The 21,344-nt window shown below is 35.4% G+C and overlaps 1 protein-coding gene across 1 annotated transcript in view; it reads right to left on the minus strand.

Annotated features, from left to right (window-relative positions):
• Positions 1-4,807: 4,807 nt before the first annotated feature.
• The window catches only part of LOC136821231 (DNA-directed RNA polymerase II subunit RPB2-like), a 39,659-nt gene continuing 23,122 nt past the window's right edge, over positions 4,808-21,344 (minus strand). Inside the window, 17 exon segments of the mRNA XM_067077463.1 lie at positions 4,808-5,104; positions 5,430-5,625; positions 6,536-6,696; positions 6,942-7,055; positions 7,536-7,643; positions 7,969-8,058; positions 8,406-8,495; positions 8,498-8,658; positions 8,860-8,954; positions 9,640-9,736; positions 10,107-10,275; positions 10,724-10,919; positions 11,117-11,854; positions 12,078-12,197; positions 12,748-12,944; positions 13,136-13,679; positions 13,819-13,931. Of these exon segments, the coding sequence (XP_066933564.1) occupies positions 4,997-5,104; positions 5,430-5,625; positions 6,536-6,696; positions 6,942-7,055; positions 7,536-7,643; positions 7,969-8,058; positions 8,406-8,495; positions 8,498-8,658; positions 8,860-8,954; positions 9,640-9,736; positions 10,107-10,275; positions 10,724-10,919; positions 11,117-11,854; positions 12,078-12,197; positions 12,748-12,944; positions 13,136-13,679; positions 13,819-13,931 (3,297 nt within the window). The 3' untranslated portion in view covers positions 4,808-4,996.

A 21,344-nucleotide genomic window follows, 5' to 3' on the forward strand; every position in this document is an offset into this window, starting at 1 on the left:
TAGTCCCAATAAGGTACATTATTTTCAAATCCACTTATTCTCAGCCTGAGCAGTTCCTTAACAATTCCTTATTTCTTGAACCATTTTCAGCCTCGAGTTCCTTATAAACGTGTTCCTTATAAAAAAAAAACGTGTATACCGGAAAGTCAGTTTTGTTTGTTGTCAATTTTTACTCGCCATGTGTACAATATCAGCATATTAATTTATAAAATGCTATCAAAACAGTGGTATTTTAGTGCAAGCATGGAATTATTATAGAGACTCTGGATTAACATCGAATGGGACGGTGGAGAGCGTAGCATTGTCTTTCCATTGTTGTAATTCCAAGTATTAGTGAGGTTAAGTATACCAGGATAATCACGACGACGGACGAAAAATGTAAAAGGCTAGTGGAAATACGAAATTTGATTGGTTGAAACTCACTAGCCTGTTAAATTTTCGTTCCTCGTCGTGATTTTACTGATTTACGTAACTTCACTATTGTCTTTCCACCAGTTGTCCTTTGTGTCCGCAAAGGAAAACTGGCGACTCGAAGGACTCTGATTTTCTAAAAATATTTTTCTATTTTCATTTTTACTGGCCAAAAGTTTGAAAATAGATGCTAGAATACTTAGTAGATAGATATCGATAGATATGCCCCTCCGATGCATCGGAATGGGTCCTACCCACGATGGAGTAGGAATCACAGCGCAAGCAGACATTGCAACCTTACAGATGCGAGCTGCCTAGCCATGGTGTATACCACGACACTCGAACTACACGGGAGTACGGGTGTACCCGCAGGTGTAGAACCTCCTAAGTGTCTCAGCACACTGCAATGTCTGGAATATCTACCCATACTATTGTATCAGAGTTATGGTACCCAATTCCCCTCACATGGCATGGGTTGACCCGGGCGAAGGAGCATTCACTTGTCAAGTGAATCGTAGTGCCACGGTGGGTATCGAACTCGGACCTCCCGGACAGAAGTCAAGCACGATAACCACTATACCACTACGCCTTAGTAGATATATTTTATGAAATTTGTTGTGAAAAAAACATCATCAGACAAGTACAGGGTGATTCAAAAAAAAAAACCGCCCCCCTAAACTTTTTAACGTAACTTTTTTTATATTCAATGTATAAGTACGAAATTTCCAACGCTTCTCTGCTACTAAGTTTATAACACTTGTGTAAAATTTCAGGGTTATACCGCAACTACTTCTTTAGATCATGAACATATAAACGACTGGACGGACGTCTATCTTCCATTGTGTCTTTGAAGCGAGCTTCGTTGCCGCCTGTATTTCAAAATTGGTATAAAAGATCCGACAATATTCCGTCACAATTTCATTTCTTCGAATTATAATTCGAATCCCATACTCTCTAAAATTATTCCATACTTTTTAGTCCAAATTTAAAAATATTAGTCGGAATTTTGACAAGCTGACGATGATTTGCCTCTGTTATCTTTGTCATGATATAGATAAAAGACTTGAAAAGAGCGAGTAGAACAACAGAGACTTTTGTCGAAGTTTTGACGTTGTTAGCAAGGTATTTCCAAGAGGTATACCAACAAAATTTATTGTTTCATTTGATGATTTTAACGAGGCGGCAACGAAGCTAGCAGTGTTATCTTCAAAAATGCAAAGGAGATGGATGTCCAGTCGTTTATATGTTCATGCGTTTGAATATAGAAGTTTGAAGGAAAAGTACTGTTTTTACAAGTGAACAGAGATATTTTATTTTGACGTCAAAAATGAAAAAAATTCTCCGTACTTCGGGGTACCTAAGGCACTCCCCAATGGTCGCACGAGGTATTCTGTCCCTTAACGTAAATGTTTTTTTCATGTTTCTGGAAGCGTTTCAATATAGAAAATGAGATTGGGCATGGTCAGATGGTTCCACTTGTTAAAAAATCAAAAAAAATTGAAAAAACCTCGTATTTCGCCCCATTTTGTTTTGATCACGTCACAGAAATAAGAATTTGAATAACTTTTGACTTCAAATTTTCACCAAAGGTGTAAATCAATAAAAAGAAGCAATCCACGAAGAAAAATTTAAAATTCCTTGCTGACGTCGGCAAATTTTGCAAAAAACCCGTTTTGGCTGAAATATGCTGACGTCAGCAAAAAATTTTAAAATTTTAAACGTCTATCCAAATTGAAATCTTTCTACTAATAGTGAATTCAGAAAATAGGGAACGTTAAATTTTTTTTTGTGAATTAAGCTTCAACGTTAAGCTTCGTCTAAAGTTAAATTGTTAAAGGGACATTAGTAAAATGTAAACTTTGCAAGAACCACGTGTCATTAAAGAGAACAATTAAAATCACGTGTCCAAAACAAACTTGTAATTGAACAATCAAATTTTGTATCCGCTGCATACAGTTTGTTTACAAATTTTGAAAGTACTGTTATGTCCCTTTAAAAATCCATCACTTAAATATGTCTCAAATTAATGACACGGTAAAATAATTAGTTTTTGATAATTTTTCAAAAATAATTCATACCAAAACAATAAAGGTTTGGGGACACGGGAAGTTTTTTTCGCGCTGGTGCAGCACCCACCAACATAAGTATAAAATTGCGTACCCCATGGTTTCCTATTTTGTTCATGGGACAGAAAGTGAGGGAAATACCCAAATGACACGTTGATTTTGTCCCTAGGACAAAAGTGAGTGACACACAAATGTTATTAAAAGCATGTTAGGATTGAATCTGAATCTTTCCCAGGTTTTAAAATACAAACATGGTTCATTAAAGCAAAACTTCCGTTTTGGGGGCCATATACAGTAGAATGTTTTGCATCATTCTCACTTAAATAACAACATATCATTAGCAATTAAATAGATGAGTTTAAGTCTCGGAGGAATACTTAAAGTCTCATTTGGGAATTGGACAAGTTCGTTTTGATGAGAAATGCAATTAAAATGCTACGAATAATCATTTAATGGTTGAAGGAAAGTGAACAATACGAAAATTACATTACTGTGGACAAGGCTTGTACATGAGAAATTGGCACAAATCAGTCAGTTGTTATTCCAGTGTCTATGTTATGATAATTCATTGAAAAGAAAGATTGGTTGGCATATTTACCATAAGATTCGAAGATCGATATCTTTCGAACTACAAAATACCTCGACTAAAGTGCTTATTTCGGTTTTTTCTGTTTTCAGAAGAAAATCAAAAAGTAACAAAAGCACAGATCTCAAAAGATTTCAAAAAATGGTGGAAAACTCAGATTTTGCAAATGATACTTTTTGTTACCAGTTACCTGTTTCTGTTGGTAATGCAACCTTTTGTGGGCTGACACAAAAATGGAATCCTCGTTTTAGCCATGAGACATTATTGGTAATGACAATCACACCTGTTTTAATCTACTGGCTGGTGTTATTCTTTATGGTCATTGATTTATATAGAGTGTTAAAACAAGCATGGCATGGACAGTTTAGGCTCTTAAAAGAATTGAATGGGTTCGACAACAGCCCTGATGTTCCAGAGACAAAAATTGGTTTATGGCTTCGCCTGCAAGTCAAATCATTTATATCAACTGTCTTTTTAGTGCTTTTGAAATATTTTTGGGATGCCATAGATATAACATTAGATGTTTACATTTTCTACCAACTAGAAAAAGGTTTTGTTCTTGATCCTGTCATACACCGAAATCCTCATGTCAATGATGCTATTTATGGAGTTGCTATCCTTGGCTGTTTAACCAAAATTATTGCTTGGAAGTTCTTTTCTTATAACATAAAAAAGGAAGAAAACATTGACGAGGAAGCTTTCAATTTTATAGTTTTTTCATATAACGAGGACAGTTTGAACAGGGTCAAGCACTTTGTGACCTTCGTTAGTTTTGTTTTTGAGGATGGTCCAGAATTGATCCTCGAATATTTCTTCACTGAGAAATACATCACATCATATACAGCTTTGATAGTCATCAAAGATATCATAATAACGTGTTTGTTTGTAATAATGGCCATTCCATCACTTTCAGGATTAATGCAATCAAATACGTTCAGCTTCGATAACTTCCCTGCTACCTCCAGCCCCTCAATCTCCTCGTTACACCGTTTGAAATTATGGATGAGAATCAAAACTGTATTCTACAGGAAAATACCATATCTTCGATTGTTTTGCAGAACTACTTTTCACTCTCCTGAGGAATCTTCAATCCCTTCACTGACTCCCAGAAGATTTGCTTTTCATCCATCTGTATCTTTTGTTCAATCACAGCAAGGTAATCATCGACAACCGTCGACTCAGCCCGAAGTTATCAATATTGACGCAACTCCTTCTCCAGCTCCTATCTTAGATCTAAATCATAAACCAACGGTAACTGACAAACTTTTCAACTTCCTCGTTCTATGTTTCTCACTGGCTTCCATACTCCGAGTTGGCGGTGCTCTGTTTCAATACATCACTAAAAAGTTGAAAAGATCATGTTTTCAGATACACGAAGGAACGATAATACAAAAACCTTTTAACGGAGAATGTATGAGAGAGGTAGATTATGCCATCGTTGGTGTAACTGGGGTATCAATAATTGCATTGTTTGCAATGGCGATTATCTACCTATGTAAAAGTTTGAAATACCAGAGAAGTGTAACATTAAATAGTTAAAAATGAACAAGAAACGCGATCTTTATGAATCCTATCTCTGCATTGTAAATAAATGCCTCAAATGAAGTTCTGTTGTATTTTTGTTTATTTAGTTTAATGATACCATATTTACAAAAAGAAATAAAGCAATGTATAAAAATTAAGGTATTAAAAATCTTACTACTCGTGAGATTATTATCCAGTAAAAAGTTCATTTTTATTATGATTTTTCAGTTTTTTAGTCAAGGTATTGAATACCGTAATGTTCGTATGGGACAGTATTGACATTATCTAAAATTCTATTTCCAATAACTCAAACAGCGTTCCATTTACTGCATTAAAAAATGAGCTTTTTCAAGTGCATTCAACTAGTATCGAGGCTCATTTTGAACGATTTCGACTCAATATTGGTGCATTAGAGTTTAGTTTTGGCGGGATCGACCATCATTCGAGGTGCAATACTCATCGACATTAATTCTTGGAATAGTAATTTGCAAGCATACGGAATACGAATTTGTGAAATCTAAAATTGAAGGAATAGTATCAAAATTAAAATGAAAGGAAAATTTTCTTTGTGTGTTTGGGAAACCGAGTTGTTGCAATACATTTTTGGCTCAAAATTTTGTAACCTTTCAGTGGGTATCACTCAATTTTATTTATTGACTTTTGAAAATCAGCTATAAATCACAGTTTTGCCTGTGGTGTCACTTTTTTGGTCATAAAAATTTGACCAGGCCTGAGTTGCGTCTAACAGCCTCAAAAAAGTTTTATATATAATATTGAAGGAAATCGGTTTAGTCCCATAACAGATGTTACGAAACCCTAGTGCCCTCTATTAGTATGCATACCTGTGTTTTATTCTTGCAACCACGACATTCGAAAGTGTTGTTTCTAAGATTAGCGATGGCGATCAATCCGCACAAATTACAAACGTGACAACGGTAAGCGTCCGATGCTTCAAAGAGACGCTCGTTCAAAAATTGTGCTGACCCATGCGAAATTTGACAGTCACGCTCCATTTCTCCGAAACGTAAACCTCCATCTCTGCAGAGAAAGAAGAATCGAAATATAACAATAAACCTTGTTATAAATTACGTCACGAACATCACTTGCCTCGTTATGAAATTATTACCAAGGTGATTAACTCCCAGCGAATTTTATTGAAACTACTTTCTACTCATAAAATCTTTTTAATGTCTCAAGGGACATAATCACCATGGTAATTGTTTGAATACGAGGCAAGTGATGTTCGTGACGTAATTTATGAAACAGTCTATTACATTGTATATTAGATTTTTAGATTCAGAAAAACTGACAACTGTAGAGCAAAAATATGGACTAGTCGTTATCGTTTACTGATAGCTTTTGCTATCGCTGCTGGTAGATGATAGACACCAAAATTCCAAACTAGCATAAGCATTCTACAATGAAACTAGCGTGTTTATGTTTTTGCAGTGTAGACATTACTCTTAATTTGTCTATAGATCCTGTACTGATGGATGAACTGGGGACTACGGTACGCTTGTTAATTTTTGCGAAATTTTTTAACCCCCCGCCTCCCACCCCCCGTTCATTAATTTTTAAGAATACTTTCAGCTGTCAAAGAGAAGGCCCCTTATTTTGCTCTAAATAGCCTGATTTTAGCCTATATTTACCTTAATTTTGGGTTATCAGAAGTACAATTTCCAACCCCCCGGCAATTAGGTACCCCCCTCAAAATCTCGAAAATTTTCCAACCCCTCCGTTTATTCGAACCCCCCCCCCATTTATTTGGAGCCTAAGAGTAAATAAACACTTCTATCATTCTAAAACTGCATTTCATTAACTTTGTTGTCTTCGTTACTGACGCTAATAAGTGAGTTCGGGGGTACATTTTCATCCAAAACAACTATGCTCATTAGGAGCGACCTTTTAAAACTAGTTTTGAAGAAACTTGAGAAGCTACTTGACGTACCTTGATCGGCCCTCCATAGGCTGTCTTGTGAGGATTTGCACCGGTCCACGAGCACGAGAATGGATTTTGTCATCCACCATGTGCTTTAAACGTTGATAGTATGTTGGCCCGATGAAAACTTGCGCGTTCAATTTACGACCAGTAAAACCGTTGAATAAAACCTAGAGAACAAATGTAAAATTTTCCAAGAACGTCACAAAATATAAAATTTCTCCCATTACGTTTGTCTGTAAAGGTGGAGAAATCGTTTTTGTTAATTCTCAAAATGTCAGTTATAGCATTTGCAAAAGTAGCTAAAGTTTCAAATAAATCTCTATTTTGTTGACGGTTGGCTGAGAAGAAATGCTTCATTGTGAAATCATATATGGCAAAATTTTCCCTTTAGAAATATATTCTTAATTATTACCTCGTTTCCCCTGAGATGATAACCATACTCTTGTAAATAACCAGAGATCCTTTGCACATTGACGGCATCGTTGAACGGTGTGGCGTCACCAATTTCTCCTTTGTTCGCTGACACCTGTTAAAATCAACAGTGAACCTTATTAATTTTACCGATCAATTTAATCTCTAGCCCTTCAAAAATAATCCAAAAGGAGGCAGAAAAGTAATAAGTATCAAAATAACCTCAACAAACCATCACCAGTAAAACCAGAGTAGGTTGTAAGGAACGAAAACAGCTGTCTTTTGCTTGCTTGCAATAGGAGAAGAATTTCCAGGGGAGATAAAAGGTTATTCTAAAATCTCTGATTATTATAGTTCGTCTGTTCTCACTTATAAGATACGAAAAGAATTTTTCCAAGGGTTCTTTATACAAATTTTGCCATTTTCCTCGGGGTACCCACACATTTCTTAGAATTTTTTTTGCCTCGAAAAGGTTCGTTACCCCCCCCCCCATTGTAAGAAAATTTAATGGAACACTCCACTGTACCTTAGAATCGGGGCAAAGTGCAATCACAGGGTTAATACCATTTGAGAAACAGAGCGGAGAAAAGCGTACCTTTCCGAGGAGACATTCAATCAAGTGACCAATTGTCATACGAGATGGAATAGCGTGAGGATTGATAACGATGTCTGGTGCAATACCTTCACATGTGAATGGCATGTCCTGAAGTGGAACAAAGTTAAGTATACTCAAAAGTGAATTCTATCCTTGCTTGCAGTGAAACAAAAGTTATGGGTTATCGGGTACTAAAGGTGAATTCTTTCCTTGCTCTCGAGAGATCTAGCAGAAAGAAAAAATGCGCACTGCATGGATGATGCCAATGTCAATTATATTATTCGAATCTTTCTATAGTTCCAGCTCGTATATTAACAGTCAAGTCACAACTGTCAATTGCTACGCAATTCTAACGGATCAGATTTTTTATTTCAGTTCGATAAGCAATCGTGTCTATGATTGCTGTCAATCAAATAAAGAGGGGAATGCTTACCTCTTGTCTATAAGTGATACCACAGGTACCCTTCTGGCCGTGACGACTAGCAAATTTGTCACCAATCTGTGGAGTTCGTACGGAACGCACCTAAAGAAAAAGGTTAGAATCTATGAACTCTAAATCGTCGTTAGTGAGTCTTTCATTGTGTCACAAAATTCCTTTAAATTTCATCACCACAGATAAAGGTCCGGTTATGAGAGCCCAGCCTGTAGACAGCATCGAGTTTTACTTGCTTTTTACCTCGTTAAAGAAAAAGCTTGGTAAGCTTGAGGAAAGTAAGTCTATCCTCAAATGAACAAATGAAAGGGGTATTACAATAGAAATTTCTTCGGAATTCCTCGAGGGAATTCTATTGTAATACCCCCGAAACAATCCCACAATGCATCGCTGTTTTAGAAAAATCTAAATCTCCGATAAGGTCTATAGAAACTTACTTTGATTTTGCAAAACTTGTACCCTTCTTCATTGATGGTCAACATGACTTGATCGACAATACCAGTTTCACTGGCTCTCAAGAAAGTGCTACAGCATCACGTTTGGTGTAATGCCTGGTCTGTGAGTCCAGTTCGTCTTCGTCTTCCGGTAATGTACATGTTTTACCAATAATGACATCTTCACCGGAGACACGGGAACCTGGCGCTATGAGGCCGTCTTCATCCAGTTTATCATAAATAGCGTTTCGCATACCTAACATAAAAGAAACGTTTTTTTTAAGAAGAGAAAGAATATAAAGTCTAGTTCCGACTGATACGAGCAGTCTGTCTCAAGTTTATTAAAAAGTTTACATTTGGCGCACGCGCTGGTGTAGAGAAAATATCCATAGTCGGATAATGAACGATAGTGAAATTTTTGCATCACTTCTAGTGGGACTAATCTTCAATGTTTTACCTGCAGTTTCGTCTCTGCGTGGCTTTTCGAATCTTTCTTCTTGGTCCAATCCTTTCCTTGATTCTTCGTCACGATATGAACGGTAAAATACAGATCTGCAAAATGAAAATTTACAACATTGAATTTATAATATAACCCTCTAAATTTACAAGGTGGATTTACTGGGTTCGTGTCTCGTCGGGACTGAATGCGCCAATATATTGATGAAACTTCCAGGAAAGGCATCGAAAAGGTTTTACTGGAATGTTTTGAAGACAATACACGTTTTTTTTTTTAAGAAACACGAGGCTCTTAATGCCTAAAACCAAAGAAACATCTAAGAAACATGCTTGAGGCCGAGAAAATAACATTTTTTAATTTGTTTTTTTTTCTTTGCATGAAAAATAGGCTGATTATGTCACAAAGTTTAGAAACATATAAAAAACATTTAATTAAGGCTCCAAAGGCCGATTTCTTAAGAAACATTGAGGCTGCTTGGTAAAACTAGTTTCTTAAAACAAAGAAACGTGTAGTTTTAGTTGAAAGTCGCTATTTCAATCTTAGGGTATTTCTTAAACATCCGTTATTTGTATTTGTAAGGGCGTCACCGTAACCTCCAGTCGCACTTCTCAAAACTTGTTCCATCCATGCAACTTTTGGTGCATAACGTTGATAGACATATAAGCTGAGACATCGAGACAAAAGAAACTAAAATGAGTTTGAGAAACATGTGCTAAACGGGAAATGACGGAGCGTTTGTAAGGCATGGGTAATGCAAGAACAACACTTTAATTAGTTTACCTGTAGAGACCACGATTGATAGCTGAGAAGTTCATGAGAACAGAATCTTCTTGGTTGTAACCCGTATAAGAGGCAATTGCTACCACAGAATTGATACCTAAAATTTGAAGTGAAGTAAGATTATTATAGTGTTGTAGCTAACTATGATGTATTGGACGAGGTTAGAAAAGTAGAGATTGTCCTTGATATAGATTAAACCGTTCTACAAGTAGGCTTCATGAGTCTGGACGAAAATCGGAGCCAATCTTTGGTTTTGTGGGTCATTTCACCAAAAACTCTCTCACTGGTAAGACGGAAATTGTGTGTTTTTATTTTAACTGGACGGACTCTGGTCTTAGAGACGGAAAGGTTGTAATACTGATTAATTAAAAGGCATTTAGCATAATAAGAAATTTAAAGAATGAAAACTATCGATCCATCTATAATCACTCTCCTTCTCGTAATTTATTAATCCAGCATCCACTCACCAGCAGGCAACTCTCTGAACTTCAAGAAGTCCATTGATCTTGTAGTGACCAGTGGTTTTTGTGGATAGTAGAGGACGTGCGCTAATGTATCCATACGAACGTGAAAGTTGGTGATGTACACACCCATGGCTTGTTTACCCATAGCAGATTGGTAGGTATTACGTGGAGACTGAAAAAGTAAGGATAGACCAGATTTTTAATATATTAATCGGTACTTCTATATGATGTTCGATATTTTTTCCATACAAATTACACAGAATCAAGACAGAGAACTGAATAAAAACCTGTGTATTAAAACCTGTTTCCAGTGATCCCGCGAGTGACAACAAGCTAGATCAAAATTCTTAAATAGATTTGTCTAGATCAAAATCCTTAAATAGATTTGTCCACAGACTACGCGCGATAAATCTTTGATTTCCATCAAGAAAGAGGTGGACTCGAACACAATATGTATATTTATTTTTTTGTTTATTCAGCAGCTTTTCTTTTTCTTGATTGGGTTAAAAATTATCAATTGAGATGTGCGCTCCCGTCCGCTCAAGAAATTTTGATCTAGCGTGCACGCTCACGCAATCGATGGAAACAGGCCTTTATGAAAGGATATGGTATAAACGTACCTGGTTGTGATCAGGGAAAGGGATAATGGACGCACATACGCCCAAGATCATGGATGGATGAATTTCACAATGTGTGTATGTATCGGAATACTGGTCTTCAAAAGAGATGTTTTCAATGGACATAGCAATCATGGATGTTTCTTCTTCGTTGACGTCCACGTATTCTACCACACCTTTACCGACTAAATCAGCCCATCTGGAAAAATATGAAGAAGTTGTTTGCAAAGTACCCTAAGAGTTGATTCTTTTTAAACCCTTTTTTACTAATTTCGAGTGTCTTGTCCTATGTACTTTCAATCACAAAAAAATTACGAAATTTCCACCAAAGAACAAGGCAATATATATGTGCTATTTCTTTCAAAATAAAAATTTTGTGCTACAATCAGTACTTACCCAAAATCATTGTATTCTCTTTCTTTCAATTGCTCAATATGGCTCTTCTTCAACAGCAACTTTTGATTCTCCACAATCAATAAGGGTCTACACACACGTCCAGCATCGGTGTAAATTCGAATTTCTTTGTCACGAATATCACGCACCATAGAAACTTCAGAGACAATAATGTCCATCTGTCTTCTCAAACGACGCAATGTTATGATAAGCTGCTCAGGGTCACGATGAATACCTACCCAACAACCATTGACAAAGATTTTGGTAGAATCTTTAATAGCTGAAGGTGAGATTTCTTCCAAGTTCTCCATAGCCCACTCTTCCAAGAATTCAAGGATAGGACTTGGTTGAGAACCGACGGATATATACGCCATTAGAGCAAGGTTTTTGACAAGACCGACAGCATGGCCCTCGGGTGTTTCAGCAGGGCAAATCATACCCCAATGACTGTTATGCAACTGACGTGGCTTAGCCAGTTTACCATCTCTTCCAATGGGTGAATTCAATCTTCTCAAATGTGACAGGGTTGAAGCAAAGGTCAATCTGTTTAAGACCTGGGATACACCAGCGCGAGCCTGGTGAGCTTTCTTTTGATCACCCCAGTTTCCAGTGGCAAGTGAATACCTCAAACCATCTGTAATGGTTTTTGTTTTAATAGCCAGATCCATGCGAAAGTCTTTTCCTTTGTCGATGAACTTTTGAGCATACAACCGAACTTCTTTCATAAGATTCTTGAATAATCTAAGAATAGTAAGAATATTGTTAAACAAATATGCAGGTAAAAATGCCAATATGAAATAATTTCAAAAATTCAAAAAAGGTTATCTCTGTAAACTTTGATAAAGTTATTTTTCTTCTCAGATTCTCACATGGAATGCCAGAGAAGAGCATTTCACTGCGCAGCTCTTTTTAAATAGATTATTTCAACTCTATCACCATCATATAAAAAAGAACAATAACCTACCCTCTGAAAAGGAAAGCAAGCAGAGGACCAGCTAAGTCTAAACGTTTGTTACCATAGTGATCACGATCATCTAACTCACGACGCCCTAAAGCTGCTAATAAAATACGATGCACCATATATCTAGAAGGAATAGAGCAAAAGGTTATTGTTTGTATCTCTTATTTCCCTTATCACTATTGAGAAGAGAGGAAGTAATTATTTTATTACATGAATAAAGGTGGTCTTTCAAATATTTTAGTAGACTAAGAGTCTGCTTCTAACTGAACTTTGCTTTCCTTTTGCTGAACTTGGAATTTTTCGCTTTCGTTTTCAAAATTTATATAAAAACACTAACACAATGAAATGTTTTCTAAAATCCCATCAGTTTATGAAACTATAGTAAAATCACAAAAATACCTCTAAAATTTGAGAAAATGGTCTATTGGTCTCAGTTTTCTGTTTATTTTTCTCCCAAATGGGACTGAATATTGTAATGGATTTGTTACGTGCTCAGGCAAAGCTAAAAAATGCAGTCTGCCAAATTACACCGGACTACACCGGACTACCCTTGTCACTTTTCAGCGTCATCCAGTCTATCAAAAAGCTTTAAGTGGCTCCCTGGCTAATATTCTTGAGTTTCTTAATCTTAGATACAAAATGGATAACATAATAATTAGTTTTAGAGATTTACCCTAAAAAGTAAGCTTTCTTGGTTTCACAGAAATCACTTGTACCAACGTGGGGTAACATTTCCTTCTGTAAAATTTCTCTTGCATATTTGATTCTCTTTTCCTTGGTGACGCCAGGTCTTGCACCACGAGTACCAATAAAGTTCAAAGCCACGTTTTGTTCTTGGACAACAAAGGCTTCATCTAAAGATGGTTTGACCTAAAAAAAAAAGAAGATTCTTGTTCTTGAGGAACTGCAACTCGGATCTCAGGGGGTGAGTGACAGGGGAACTTACTTAATCCCCAAGCACGCATGAAACACAAATCGTCTATGGAATGACGACATGAAACTTCAAGCAAAGACTCATTTCTTGCATAAACAGAATAATTCAATTGTGAAAATTAACTCACCATTTCCATCATTTCGGTATCGTTAAAATCGTAAATGATATGTTCCAAAATATCACGATCAGACACAAACCCAAGTGCACGGAACACAATCATGATAGGAATCTCCTGTCGAATGTATGGAATTGTTGCAATAATTCTTTGTCCAATTGAACCCTTCTTGGCACCACCACCACCTCTTGCCAGCATTGAAATAAACATTGTACTAGTTGGACGTGAAGATTGTTCTAGGCAAGACCTAATTTCACATGTATAAGCATATTTGGAATCTTTCTTTTGAAAAACGTAGACTGTATTAGTAGCCATCTTTTCTTGGGCAATCAAAACTTTTTCTGAACCATTAATAACGAAATAACCACCAGGATCCAATGGACATTCGTTCAATTCACACAAATCACGATCAGTTTGCCCTTTGAGTACGCAAAAGGATGATCTCAACATGATAGGGATTTTTCCAATGTAAACTTTTCCATGTTCCTCAGATTCTGGGTCATGGCCAGCTTTAGTGACAGTCTTTGTTATGTCTACATACAGTGGAGCAGAATACCTGTAGAAAAAACGCAAACAAATAAATACATCTGAGATCTTAAATCTAATTCTTCTAACAGTTTGAGTTAATCATGACATCAAAGGAGTAAATATCGAAACAATTTTTGAGTCAGTGTACAATAGTAAAAGTTACATACGTTAAATTTCTCAAACGTGCCTCGTTAGGCATCATTGGCTTTGATGAACCATCTTTTTCCCAAAATGTTGGTTTGGAAAGATAAATCTGCTCAAATTTGAATGAGTATCGATTCTAAAACGAGATAGAATACAAAGAAAATGAGGCCCGGAAAACCCGAGTTACAAAAACCCGAGTTACGACGAATGTGACGTCACAAGTCTCAAATTATGACGTCATAAGTGGGCTTTTTAACTCGAAAAAGTTTTTTAATGTTGTTTTGTAACTCGAAATATTTTTTAAAAATTTTGTTTAGAGTTTAATATGTAACTCGAAAATAAATTTTAGATTTCATTTTTCGAGTTACGTAACTTGAAATTGTAGTACATTATTTGAACTTTCGAGTTATCTTCAGGTGAAACCAAGTCGGCCAAAAATTCTAGAATTCATATTATTAATAAATATACACCATTTCTTTCGAGATAAGAATCAATAGATCCGATTAGAATAGAAACTTATTTTAGTCGAGCCTTGACATTTTCTTAAAATGTTCCTATTTCACTGCACTATTACTATTAGCATTAGGTGACCATTTTCTGCAATTTTCTAAGAAATTAATGTTTTTGAGTCCCTCATAATGTCAAGAAATGTTCTTAACAGTAACTTATTGTTACCATTTTATCCCTCAAAACCTTCTGTTCTCGTATGGTTTATTCTTAAAAAAATTGTGAAAAACCTAAAGAAACTACAAGTTCTACCGAAGTTTTTAGTTTTTAGCGAAATGACAATGAATTTGAATTTAACAAAGATAGATTGTGGAATACAAAATGTATTTCGAGTAATCGAATCTTTTAGATTTTAGTCTACTTCAGCCAACAAAACCTTCAAAAATTTCCATCAAAATAGACGTATATAAGTTTCAAAAAAATTACAGAAAATTAAATTGTTTACTGTCCGCTTTCATTTTTATTCCCTTCCATCCTCTCTATTTTTAGTTTTATATAGATCAAAAACCCCATTCGTAAACAAAAAGAAAAAAAGCGCTTTTTAGAATTTTTGGCCAACTTGGTTGTGCTTTAACATAACTCGAAATAATTTTTTAAAATTTTGTTTTAGAGTTACGTAACTCTAAAACAAAATTAAAAAAGAAATATTTCGAGTTACAAAACAGCAGTAAATAACTTTTCGAGTTAAGAAGTCCCCTTATGACGTCATAATTTGAGACTTATGACGTCACATTTGTCGTAGCTCAGGTTTTTATAACTCGGGTTTTCCGGGCCTCAAAATAGCAGGCGTCATAAACATGATTTGAACAATCAGAAAAATATTTTAAACAATCATTCCAAACATTTAACGATTACAATTCATTATATTATTTTTGTACATTGTGCCATCGAGAATCTTTTCAACGAAATATGTGTTGTGTTTTTTTATAAGAACATCTAAAAATTCGAAACCTTCGGATCTTTAGTTTTTTTTAGTTGAGCCTTAAAATTTTCTTAAAATGTTTCTTTTTCACTATTCACATTAGGTGAGTATTTTCTGCAATTTTCTAAGAAATTAGGTGTTTTTAAGTCCATAAGGCCTTAAAATGTCAAGAAATGTTCTTAACTTATTGTTACTATTTTAGCCCTCGAAACCTAAAGAAACTACAAGTTCTACCGGAGTTTTTAGTTTTGAGCGAAATGACAATAAATTTGAATTTAAAAAATATAGATTGTGGAATACAAAATGTATTTCGAGTAATCGAATCTTTTAGATTTTAGTCTACTTCGCCCAACAAAACCTTCAGAAATTCCCATCAAAATAGAGGTATATAAGATTCAAGAAAATTACAGAAAATTAAATTGTTTACTGTCCCCTTTCATTTTTATTCCCTTCCATCCTCTCTATTTTTAGTTTTATAGATCAAAAGCCCCATTCGTAAACTAAAAGAAAACAAGCTAGATGCTGATTGGACCTACCTGATGATGAAAGTTAGATAGCAATGCGAAAAGAAAAATGAAAAAAATCAGTCAGAAAATACAGCGTTTAGCGAAAATACAAAACACAATAAATTCATCATTGATTGTTGATGGGGGGAGAGGGAAGGGTTGTAGGGAAAAAATAAATATGAAGTTCTGGTTGCAAAAATCAATAATGTTTTTGTGTGAAAAACATAGAAATAAAAGGAAAAAATCCAATGAAAATCTGCAAAAAACGGCGATTTCCGGCATTTTCAACCGGAAAAAAATTTTTCTCAAAAATCGAAGTCGGCCATGTTTTGAGCATTGCGAATACGCATCTTTCTGCAAAAAAATCAGAAAACACTAAAAATGAAATTCGAGAAAACGTCAAAAACCCATTTTTCCGACACATTTCCGGCATTTTCGGCCGTCAAAAATGTTTATCGAAAATCAGGCTCCGTCACATTTTAGGTATTGTCATATTGCATCAGTATGCAAAATTTCATAAAAAAATATAAAGTACAGCTCGAGAAATTCAAGAAATACCGTTTTTCCGGCGAAAATCGGCTGTTCCGGCGATTTTTAGAAAGTTCCAGCTTCAAAAATCAATTTTATTGAAAATTGAAACATGCGTGATATTGGGCATTGCTATTAATAATGTTTTTGAATGAAAAAACAACCAATTATATGGAAAAAGTCCAATGAAAATGAAATGTGCAAAAACGGCGATTTCCGGCATATTTCCGGCATTTTCGACCGGAAAAGATTTTTTCTCAAAAATCGGACTCGGCCAAGTTTTGGGCATTGCTAATACGCATCTTTGTACAAAAAATCAGAAAAAACTAATAAGCCAATCTCGAGAAAAGCTGGCAACAGACGGACGGACGAACGGACGGACAAAGGTTAATTTATAGGACCTATAGGAGGTAGGTCCAAAAAATACTTTTTAGAATTTTTGGCCAACTTGGTTATGCTTTAACATAACTCGAAATATATATTTTTTAATTTTGTTTTAGAGTTACGTAACTCGAAAAATAAAATTTAAAAATTCATTTTCGAAAAAAGAACAGTAAATAACTTTTTCGAGTTAAGAAGTCCCCTTATGAAGTCATAATTTAAGACTTATTACGTCACATTCGTCGTAGCTCGGGTTTTTGCATTCGAGTTTTTGTAACTCGGGGTTTCCGGGCCTCTACAGAAGAAAACTATATAGATGTCAGAAAAAACCTTTAACATAAACAGAAAAGAGAAAAATAAATAATAACTTTTTTTACCTGGTCTGCTAACTTCAAGTCGAAAGGATATATATATCTGGTCTGGCAATTATTCCGTTTTAACCTGTAACCTGAACCTGAAACCTGAAACCTTTCAGCGTTTCGAACTAGCCGCTTCGAAAATATGTCGTTCGGTCATTAAAAAATATTCTCGGAACAGTCAAAATTCACAAACAATGAGCGGGGGGGGCAATGTACCGTAAGGGTAGATTTTTCGCCCAAATGTTCTCAAATTTTCCAAAATTTTCCTTGCACTGTAAGGTCCGATTTTAAAGGCATAATTTTGGGCCGCACGTATGATCGTTTTTGAATCGAGTGCCCCCCCCCGTATTTTGAGTCTTGACCTTTTTTAATATTTGCAGGTGCTAAAGTAATAGTTATTACACGGTACCGAGTACAAAAAGGGATACATTTTTCGAGTTCAGATTATTTGTCATATTTTCCGAGCCTTTAGACGAGTAGATTATAGAAAATACTTACGAGAACAGGGGGGGGGGGGGGTTCAAGCAGTTAATCCAAAACACTATGCCTGTTTTGACCGTGGTGGTCCATTTTCAAATTTTGAAAAATATAGTTAATCCAAGAGTGGATTAACTGCCAAAGGGGTAGTCTCTATAAGAATTCTGGGAGAAAAAAAAGTGGACTAACTGCATTTTCTGTCATTCTGTAAAATTCATTTATTCTGATTCATGCTCGTTTTTGCCTCTTCTTCTGTCTTTAAAACGTCAAACTGCATCAAAGTCTTGCTTTAACTTTCTCCTGCTTTGTTTACAAATTCCGTTTTCACTAATTTTCAAGCTGTTATAAAATCGGGTGATTCGCCCCTTTTTTTGTAAACAAATATCCGATTAAAACAGATTAAAAATGGTAGACAATTTGCGAAATATATTTCAGGTGGAACAGCCTGCTTGCGAGCTTGTATAACCTTTTTATCAAAATGTTTTGTTTTAAACCAGCTTTTACTTAATATAGGAAGGAACCTCGTTCCTTGCTGTAACATAAAGTCAAGTGCATGGTTCCCTAGTACTCATTTCAACTAAAATTGGTCAGATTAAAGAAAAAAACCCGTTTTGAAAGATTCCTTTAAGACATACCAAGAAAACCAAAAAATTCTCCACTAACAAAAGCTCTCAATATATTCAGCAGAAATTGAAAAACTAAGGGAGTACTCTGCCAGGGAATTAGATTCCTTTCTCTTCAAAACAATGACAAGAGAACTAAAAATGTCAATTTGAAAAAATTATAGGGTGAGTGGGGCACCTAACCCCAAGCAAGTTCTACATCGTTGGGAACACTTAAAGATTGGGTTTGTAGCCTAGTTAAAACCACAAAATCTAACTAGATCTAACTGACTTTGAATGTTGATTTAAAAAATGAGATATTTGAATCTTTTTTGAGGTATGCAAAATAACGTTTGCTATATTTTGTTACTTACTGCCTTTTATCATTTTGCTGTTTTGATCTATTTTCATACCTGTTCATACTAGATTTAGATATTTTTTCTTTAGATTTTATATTTTCATAGCTATTCATGTCTTTAAAAGAAATGCATTGAAAATTACTTAGAAAGTCGACCAACATCAATTAAAATAAGTTAATGCATGCCAAAATGCCCCGGTGGACTGTTTTAGGGGGTGGTATACAAAGATTGTGACTGAAAAACAGTAAATCCAGTGTGGATTAAGTGTCAGAATGGGTGGGTGGTCCTAAATATCATCCAAAATCAGTTACTACGGATGATGTTCTGGATTGACTGCTTGACCCCTCCCCCTGCAACGAGAAAAATATTTCCCATATTGTACGAGTAAAAGTGTGATAACTGGTTTATCGTCAACTTGAAAAATATCAACAAACTTTTCCGGCTTTTCTCTCTTCATCTGTGACTTTTTCAATGTTTAGTTTTTTCTCTCCCCTCTTTTGCTCCGGCCTAGGAGCCTTAAATTCTCTCTCGTCCGACGGTCAAGACATTTTTTGTTTGTTTATCTAATCCGATGATCTATTCCGATTTAATAAAAACGGATTATCTGGATTCCGATAATATTATGATTTGATTCGCCGAAAGAAAGAGATGGGCTGGCGAAAGTGGGCTATGTAGCGAGTGAGCAAATCTCAGTGAAAAATTGATCATTTTCATCATTATTCATGATGTTTTGGACATGATTTATGAGAAGTTTGATGCATACTGGCTCTCTAACAATGTGGAAAGACTTTGGAGAAATTTTGGCCATGAATCAGCTGATCGAGTGCTTAAATCTTGCATACTGTATGGCTAAAACTTCTCTTCTAGACGTAAAAACTCTGTAACTTGGAAATAAACTTTCAAACACACAGCCATTGGAATTCAAAAGAGAATACTAAAATTACAACATTACAGTGCAAATTTGAAAAGGATCTGAGTAATTTTTATGGCGTTTGATTTTTCGAACCCGACACAGATTTTTTACAAACATATCACTATGAGAATTCAATAAAGGATACTAAAACACAATTCCTGTGTAAATTTGAACAAGATTGGAGAAATCTTCACAGTGTTATGGCTGAAAATTATCGTTTTTGGACTTTGTCGTAATTTCATCGCGGCTGGCGACCGTTCCTTTTGATTTTTCGAACCCGACACAGATTTTTTACAAACATACCACTATGAGAATTCAATAAAGGATACTAAAACACAATTCCTGTGTAAATTTGAACAAGATTGGAGAAATCTTCACAGTGTTATGGCTGAAAATTATCGTTTTTGGACTTTGTCGTAATTTCATCGCGGCTGGCGACCGTTCCTTTTGATTTTTCGAACCCGACACAGATTTTTTACAAACATACCACTATGAGAATTCAATAAAGGATACTAAAACACAATTCCTGTGTAAATTTGAACAAGATCGGAGAAATCTTCACAGTGTTATGGCTGAAAATGATATTTTTTGACTTTGTCGTAATTTCATTGGCTGGGGCGACCGTTCCTTTTGAAGATTTTTCAAACCCGAAACAGGTTTTTTCCAAATATACCACTATTTATTACATACACACTATTGTACCATTTTATTTGGTTTATCCTACTCTCCTCCAAGAATTATCCCAACAGAAAAAATAATGCTTTGCTAAAAGCCGTGGCCTCTAATTAGGCTATTTTTCTCCCCAAAATTTTATCCGGACAATCAAATTAACGGCACATCATGGCTTCACTATTGGCAAGTTTAGAAAAAAATAAATTTATAAGAACTTGAAGATATTAACTCCTAAATGTTTAGCTCCAATTTTGAACTTTTTAGTCGAGGATGAGTGGGGGGTGGGGTGGGGTTGGTTCTTTAGGCAAGAAAGTGCATGTGTAATCACTTAGAAGAGCTAAACTTTCAGCTGTTTTTTTATATTCGTTAAGATTATTTCTCATACTCGCTCTGCAATAGAATTATTACTTTGCTTTCTGATCTGTTCTGATGAGTAGTTTGTGGGCAACGTTCTAACTCAACAAACTCATCTTTCACATCTTTTAATCTCTTAAGCCGGAGCTTCCAGCGCAGCTGGTTTATTTTTAATGAAATCAACATCAAAACATTCGAAAAAAAATCGAACGGTCATTAAGTCTTTTGATAACCTGCTGTGTATTATGAATGAAAATAAAACATTTCTGAACATAAAAATGTACAAAATATTATCTCTCGCTTACCAGATCCTTTATGGAACGTGGTCTTGTATTTGTATGGTACAATGTGAAATACAACATTTATGTACACGTTTTGAGGCAATCAGATCGCTCATAAATTTTCATGTCGATGATAACCATTGTAAAACTAGCATTTTAAATTTATCTTTCTAGCTTAGAAACAGTAAAAATATTTGAAAAGTATTCTAGTGTAGCGCTTTTGAAACATGAAAATCGTTTCGTACATAGAATCAAAACCAGGGGGGGGGCACTCATATGATCTGGCCTACGTTATGTGCCGCGCTTAAGGGTGGGGTTTTTCAGCATTGTGAGTAAGGGTGTGTTTCTGTGAGATTGCACTGCAAGGGTCGAATTTTAAAACAAATTCAAAATAATTGTTAAAAAGAAAGTTTTTTACTTCGCGTTTGTTTGAAAAAGTTTCTTTTGTCTGATAATTACAGCTGACAAGAATAATTTTCTCAAATTTCTTTGAAACAGAAAATTTCCCAAGCTTCTTCTTCCACGCAGATTTACAGCTGAGAAATATAGTTCACTATAAGGGTTGGGTAAATCAAGAGAAAATGCACTGAAAGGGTACCTTTTCCTGCCTTTTCAGCTATATTGAACTGCACTGTAAGGGGTACGATTTTGAAAAGCAGATTTTGCGTGGCACATACCGTCGTTTCGA

The sequence above is a fragment of the Clytia hemisphaerica genome, unplaced genomic scaffold (genome assembly GCF_902728285.1).
Source record: "Clytia hemisphaerica strain Z4C2 unplaced genomic scaffold, Clytia hemisphaerica genome assembly, whole genome shotgun sequence".
In the NCBI taxonomy this organism is placed as follows: domain Eukaryota; kingdom Metazoa; phylum Cnidaria; class Hydrozoa; order Leptothecata; family Clytiidae; genus Clytia; species Clytia hemisphaerica.